At 65.7% G+C, this 6,705-nt stretch overlaps 1 protein-coding gene across 1 annotated transcript in view; it reads right to left on the bottom strand.

The window, feature by feature from the left end:
- Nucleotides 1-62: 62 nt before the first annotated feature.
- Nucleotides 63-6,705, bottom strand: part of MYO15B (myosin XVB) — a 30,893-nt gene continuing 24,250 nt past the window's right edge. The window contains exons 45-65 of the mRNA XM_075559695.1: nt 6,197-6,272; nt 5,984-6,102; nt 5,727-5,845; nt 5,503-5,644; nt 5,265-5,376; nt 4,997-5,163; nt 4,533-4,684; nt 4,319-4,382; nt 4,155-4,227; nt 3,469-3,545; nt 2,164-2,237; nt 1,959-2,074; nt 1,763-1,857; nt 1,583-1,660; nt 1,407-1,503; nt 1,156-1,301; nt 944-1,059; nt 649-782; nt 423-556; nt 211-351; nt 63-125 (exon numbers count right to left, since the gene is read on the bottom strand). Of these exons, the coding sequence (XP_075415810.1) occupies nt 63-125; nt 211-351; nt 423-556; nt 649-782; nt 944-1,059; nt 1,156-1,301; nt 1,407-1,503; nt 1,583-1,660; nt 1,763-1,857; nt 1,959-2,074; nt 2,164-2,237; nt 3,469-3,545; nt 4,155-4,227; nt 4,319-4,382; nt 4,533-4,684; nt 4,997-5,163; nt 5,265-5,376; nt 5,503-5,644; nt 5,727-5,845; nt 5,984-6,102; nt 6,197-6,272 (2,295 nt within the window). The remainder of the gene's footprint in view (nt 126-210; nt 352-422; nt 557-648; nt 783-943; nt 1,060-1,155; nt 1,302-1,406; nt 1,504-1,582; nt 1,661-1,762; nt 1,858-1,958; nt 2,075-2,163; nt 2,238-3,468; nt 3,546-4,154; nt 4,228-4,318; nt 4,383-4,532; nt 4,685-4,996; nt 5,164-5,264; nt 5,377-5,502; nt 5,645-5,726; nt 5,846-5,983; nt 6,103-6,196; nt 6,273-6,705) is intronic.

The raw sequence follows: 6,705 nt of genomic DNA, 5'->3' as shown, positions 1-6,705 counted from the left end.
ACCACATGGGCCAGCTGGGCTGCCCTGCAGTGGGTCCCCTTCTGGGCACAGCCCTGGGCCCCCTAAGGCCCTGTGGCCGCGTGGCTGTCCCTCAGGAAGACGATGGTGTGCTGCAGCTCCTGGGCCTGCGGACAGAGGGCACCGGGTCACCCTTCCACGCACCCCTCCCCCATCGTCGGCCCACCCTCCGGCCGGCCCAGCCCTGCTCACCTGCAGCACCTCGAACCAGATGGTCCGGGGTCGGTCTGCCGAGCCATAGTTGAGCTCCAGCCCCGGGACGCCGCCCTCCTCCAGGGGGCTCATCAGGCGCAGCCGCTGCACCTCCTCCAGGGCAATGGAGAAGCAGAGAGTCTGGGGGCGGGAGGGGAGGGTCACGCAGGGCTCCAGGGGTGCGTGGGTGGGGGGCGTCGAGCAGGGCCCACCTGGGAGCTGGGATCCATGAGGACCAGGTCCTGGCGGCGGAGCCCCAGGAGACAGGGCTTGGGCAGGGTCAGCTCGCTGGAGCGCAGCACCGTGTACGCCGTGTAGCCAAAGAGGGGCAGCTGCCTGGCGGCCTCTGGGGTGAAAGGAGGCAAGGGCTCAGGTGGGTGCCTGGGGAGGGCGAGGCAGCTGCTGGCAGGGCCTCCACCCAGGTGCACCTGGACCCACCGAGGAAGCCAATCTGCGTGTCCAGTGTGCTGTGTCCCTGCAGCCGGCCCAGCTCCCGGCCCAGCAGGACCCACACAGCGGCTGTGCGCACCTGCGCCTGCAGTGGCTTGGGCACGTAAAGCAGCAGGTCTTCCCTAGGGCACAGACGGGCGGCAGGTGCGTCCCAGACTGCTGGCCGCCTGGTGCGGGGCTGGGCAGAGCCCAGGCACCAGGTAATCCAGCCAATCGCTCCCAGGTTAAGGCCGGGACCCTGGGGAAGGGCACACGGCCTAGGGGGAGGGGGAGGGGCACTCACTGTGAGGGGCGCTCCGAGGCAGCTTTGCTGAGGTGCTGCAGTGCGGCCAGGTGGGCGAGCCGGGCCTCATCCTGGGCGCTCACCGGCAGCTTCCCCTGGAGGTAGTCCAACAGCACCTGAGGGCAAAAGGGGGGCAGGGGGACACAATGGAGGATGCAGAGCCCACTTTGGGACGCAGTCAGCTGCCCAGCACCCCGAGGCAGGGCACTGACCTGGCTGTAGTGGACGCTGATGTAGGTGGGATGGTCCAGGTGCAGCGGGGTCTCCCAGCCCATCCGCCGGCTGTGCAGGCTCATGCCCTTGGTCCCCAGCAGGCTGTTGAGGTACTCACAGGGCCGAAGAGGCCGCACCAGTTCCCCTGCCACCAGGGGCTCCCTCAGAGCCTGCGCTAGGCCCTGCCCTGCAGCCCAACCACGGTCAGCCCCCCTCCCCCAGGAGAAGCGGCCTCACGCATGGACACTACCTTCCCCCCGGATGAGGAAGAGGGCAAACTCCTGTACTTCCTGCGGCTCCGTGATGCCCATGTGCCCGCACAGCTCCTCCAGCACGTCTGCCGCCACCTGGCAACGGGGACAGCTGTGAGGGGGGGAGGCCCTCCCTGCCCCTCCGCCCGGCCCCACCTCTGTGCATGGTTCTCACCGTGAACATCTGGATGTTGGTCTTGTAGTCCACACCCCCCGACATGTGGATCAGAAACTTTCGGGACATGTGGCCTTTCTGTCAAGGTGGAAGGCAGGTCAGAGCTGGCCCAACTTTCCTCCAGGGGCCCCAGGACACGCCCCTCGCCCCACCCCCACCCCCCTGCTGCACCCTCAATACCAAGAAGGCCTGCATCTCTCCTGGCCAGGGCAGCCGCTGGCGCCCCCCATACTTGACTGTGCGCTGAAGGTGCTCTTGGGTGCTGTGGACCAGCTCTGTGGTGGGGGTGGGAGGGTCAGGCGGGATCAGAGGCCCCTGAGGCCCCTGCCAGCTGAGCACCCACCTTCCCCCACCCCCCTACCCCGCCTACAGGTACCTAGGCTGGGGTCAGCGTCCTGCAGGAACTTGGTCACATAGGGCATCAGGGTGGGTGACGGCAGGAAGAAGCCAGTGAGGAGGCTGAGGACGCTCCAGCCTCGGGCGCTGTGCTCCCTGCAGGCGGCCAGCAAGCAGTCAGGCTGCTTCATCCAGCGCCCTGCTCCCCGAGGCCCCAGGCCCGACCCAGCAGGTGCCCCACTCACGGCTGGGGGTGTCCCGTGACCTGCTTGATGACCTGGCAATAAATCTCATCCCGGATGCTCTCCTCCCGGCTGAGCTGGGGGGAAGGGAGTTGGGAGGCAGGGCTCAATGGCCTGGAGAGGGGCTTGGGCAGTGACACAGGTGGAGGTGACACCAGGGATCACTCTCAGCACTCAGGCACTTTGGCCTTAAATCAGCCTCCTTGCTTGGCCCCCACTCTGCCCCCTCTTGTCCCCTCCTCCTCTCCAGACTCAGCCAGCATGGGCCTCTGTCCACACGCCCTCCTCCTGCAGGGGTTTCCCCCTGGCCTGCAGGACCCTCCTGAATGTTAGACTTAACCCACCCAAGTCACACTCCTCCCTCTTCCCATCTGAGAAGGTGACGGTTTGGAAACAGACTTGCCCCCTCTGCTCCCCGCTCCCCCTGACCAGCTCCAGCTCTCACCTGGGATTGTGCCCCATGAACTCAATGCCAGCCAGAGTGGCCCTGCCCACCCAAACTGGACCTCTGCACAGTCCCCCCCCCGTGCCTTCCCATCTCCCCAGGAGACCTGCTCTATCCCTGTGCCCCCCTCCCATCAGGACCTCTCACCTCCCTACCCATGGCCACATGGCTCTCTCCCCTCTTCCTGCTGCCCTTTGCTCCCATGTCACCTGGCAGCGAAGCCCAGAGACGCCTACACAGGAGCAGGGAGGAGCGCGCTGTGTGAGACTGTTAGGAGAGGGGATTGTTCCCCTCCATGCCTAGGGGGCCCCTATAGGAAGTTGGAAGCCGATCAAGGCTAGAGGGCATGCACAAATCCAGGCCTTTGAGCCAGGAAGCCAGGACACCTGGATTGGCCCAATCTAGGCCAGGTGGGCTTACTTCAGCCAATGGGGTCGACCATGTCTCCCAGCAGAAGGCCACCCCAAAAGAGCCTGACCCAGGAGACCACCCTCTTTCCCAGCTGCTCCTCCGCCGTTCTGCGGCCTGGCCTCGGTCTCTCTCTCTCTCTCTGGCTGCAGCACCACCTGTGGGTGTGCAGTGCCCTGAGTTCGGTTTCCTGAAACGGCTCTGTCCTTTATAGAAACCCACTTGGATCACAAACCAGTCTTGGGCATGAATTCCTCTTTGGATGAAGCCAGGGATGGAGGCATTTACCACCCAAGAAACCTAACAAAACCACAGCCCGATGCCCGGCCTCATTCTCCCAGGGCAGCCGATCGTCCGCTCCCTCGGGCGAGCAGTCCTGCCAGGTCCAGCAGGAACTGGGTGCTCAGGATTGGATGGTGTCACGACATCGCTGTGCGTGGGGAGGCCAGGCTCACCTCCAGCAGCCCATACAGCAACTCCACCTCATCCTTGTCCCGGGGCTTGGGTTGGTCCCCCATGAACTGCATCAGTGCTGCCGGCGGGAGAAGAACTCACTGCCCCACCTGCACTTCTAACTGGTTTGGCCTAGCTGGACCCCCTGCCGAGAGCCCCTTGCCTTTCCCCTTCATCGGATTCTGCTTCACAGGGACCCTACCAGACAGGGAAGAACTGTCGCTGTGGGTTTCCAAGACTGTCGCTCTGTGGCACCTCATCTGTCTCCCAAAGCATGCAGCCTAGCATGTAAGCACTGTACCCCCTGGGGTGTCTGGTAAATGGAGTCAGAATCCACAGCTTCCCTAGATCCCAGGTGATGCTCAGGGACACCTGGGGCTCCCAGGCGATGCAGGGCCTGCTGCAGCATCTCTGGCAAACCAGGACCGACTGGTCTGAAATCCTCCCCAATGGTACGGCAAGGAGGTGGGGCCCCTGGCATCAGCTTTACCTCCGGGGAAAGGAGGCTGGGAACAATGGGGCCCCCACAGCCGCACAAAGGGCAGGGTGCTGCCCGGAACTGCCTGCTCCCTTCCTCTCCCAGACTGCCACAGCCCATGGGCGGAAGCACAGAACCCCCCAGGAGCTTCCTGAGTTGGCCCGACTCACCACCCGCCCCCAGACGGCTGGACCCGGGAGCGCCACTCACCCCGGAAGCTTTCCACAGCCTGCCTGTTGGCGGTCTCGTCGCTGAGACAGATGAGTGACTCTTGGATGGGTCCCTGCAGCCACAGAGGTGGTCTGTGGGGCTGAGGTCCTTGGCAGGCCCAGGGAGGCCAGGGCCAGCCTCTCCACCCACCACGTCACCCTCACCTTGGTGTACTGCACCAGGCTGGCCAGGGCCTTGCCCTCGTCACCTCCGCCGGCTGCAGCCAGCCTGCAGGGACAGAGGGACCACAGCCCTGCTTGGCCGGCCCTCCTGCCCACCCTTAGGCCAGGCTACTCAAGGAGCGGCTGTTGGGGCCACAGCCTGGCAGTTCTCACCACCGAGGGGCAGACAGGCCCGGGGTGGACACAGGGCACTCACGAGGCCGGGGGCTTGCGGAAGAAGCGCAGGGCGAATTCCTGCATTCTGTAGCTGTGGGGGTCGTTGGGCAGAGAGCTGAGGGCCAGCGAGGAGGGCAGGCTGGTGGTCTCCCAGTCCTCACTGAGAGCCTGGCTCCGGGTCGGCACGGGGCGCTGGGAGCACAGGAAACCTGCTGCTGCCCACGTGGCTCCTGGCCTGTCCCAAAGACCCTGCCTACCCAGCCCTACCAGGCCTGAGGGCAGCAGGCAGGGCGGCCAGAGAAGCACACACAGGGAGACAGGGCGGTCGAGAGCTGTTTATTGAGTGCCCGCCGTGGGCTTACAGTCTGGCTGGGAGACGGGCGAGGGGCAGTGAGCAGGCAGAGGGTCACATGAGAGCAAAGTCTTTCCAGGGGGGTTAGGAATGACATTCTCACTCTGTCCTTCCTCTGCTCCCAGCTAGGCCCCCACCCCTGTCATCCTCACCTCCGAGGCCCTGGCCCCAGGAGGTGGCCCCGGCTCCCCATGTGGCTGCGGCAGACTCGGGTGCCGGCCACTCTGCTGCTCCAGCCAGAAGTCAGGGGCGGCTGCGGGCTGCACCAGGTCGGCAGGGAAGAGTCCGGAGCGGCCTCCACTGGAGCCGAACTGCCAGCCTACAAGGCAGCTATGAGGGTGCCTGTCCCTTCCACCCAGCAGGCCAGAGGGCTGGAGGAGGGTTCCCCTGGCCCCCCCCCAGGCCAGCCCCTAAGGGTACCTGGCTCCAGCTCAGCCATGGGCAGCAGCTTGATGAGGTCCCCTCGGTGGACGCTGAGGAGGCTGCTGTCATCGGTGATGTAGCTCCTCAGGGCGATGACGTAGTCGGAATTCTGGGGGCAGGGACATGTGTGGCCCCAGACCCTCAGCTCCGCCCTCCTTGTTCCACCACAGCCCATACCAGCCCGGGTAGTGTGCAGGACCCATGGCACCCCCAGCCCGGCCCAGCCCCCACTTGCCTTAGTGAGCTCACGCAGGTACAGCGCCACCATGGCCTTGACAGCGCCCGCCCGGGCGGTGTACAGCACCAGCTGCTCACTCCTCAGCGTCAGCACCAGGGTGGACTCGCCCCGGCTCTCCACGCCCAGCACCTCCGCAAAGCTGTGCACCGGGCCAGGGGCTGAGTTGGAAGCCACCTGGCGCCGCCTCCCCCGCCACCCCCCTCAAGCCTGGCCCAGCTCACCTGTAGGAGCAGAGGGTCTTCAGCTGGTCCAGGTGGAAGCCGGCACCGTGGGTCACCTTGAGCAGCTTCAGCCCGCGATGGGACACACCCAGCAGCTGCACATCGCTGCCGCTCTCTCCCTGCCGCCAGCGAGCGGGTGAGGGGGGAGGTCATGGAGGCCCAGGAAAATGCCCTGGAGCTGCGCCCCCCCACATTCTTACCACTGCTGCATGCGTTCCCCGCCCCCCCCTCGCCCCAGCGCCCCGTGCGCCCCTGACCGAGACTGGGAAGATGCGGGAGAAGTAATTGGCCCAGTTGTCCCGAGCGGCCACCACGATGCGCTTCTTCACCCCTTCCTCAGCGAAGGCGAGGGAATCCAGGCCCACCTCCAGGTCCCCTGCAGGCAGGAAGAAGGGGCCGGCCTCAGTCTCCCACGCTGTGCTCAGTTGGGTTCCCACCCCTTCCCCCCACCCTAGAAGCAGGGGCCCTACCCAGCAGGTCCTTCATTCTGCGCCGTTCGTCTGGGGAGATGCGGATGCAAGACTCGGCAAAGGTGTCCAGCAGGATCTGGGGCAGAGCCAGGCAGTCAGCACAAGCCGGGACAGCCAGGGGCAGGGGCAGGGCCAGGCAGTTGACCCAGGGTGGGGCAGCCATGAGCACAGCCAACAGGGGGGCCCTGGAGAGCCCCAAAGTCAGAACACGGCAGCTGACCTGATCTGGGTGCCTCTGGGGCTGACCTGCCCTCCAGGGCCCCTGGGGCACAAATGGAGTGCCAAGGCATGGGGGGCTTTTGAGCCCAGAACCTGCAACCTGGCCCCTAAATGCAGAATCTGGAGGCACAGAGGCCAAGCCCTGGGAGCCTCGTGGGGGCTGGAGGAGGGGCACCCACACTCAGAGGCTTCAGCCCCATCTACAGATGAGGGAGCCTCAGTGAGCAGCAAATGGGCCGACGGCCCCTTCCTCCGCCCCTCACCCTGGCCGCCTATCTGCAGGTGGGCCT

Source organism: Tenrec ecaudatus, chromosome 10 (genome assembly GCF_050624435.1).
Source record: "Tenrec ecaudatus isolate mTenEca1 chromosome 10, mTenEca1.hap1, whole genome shotgun sequence".
NCBI classification, from domain to species: domain Eukaryota; kingdom Metazoa; phylum Chordata; class Mammalia; order Afrosoricida; family Tenrecidae; genus Tenrec; species Tenrec ecaudatus.
This window is presented reverse-complemented; position numbering and strand designations above follow the sequence as displayed.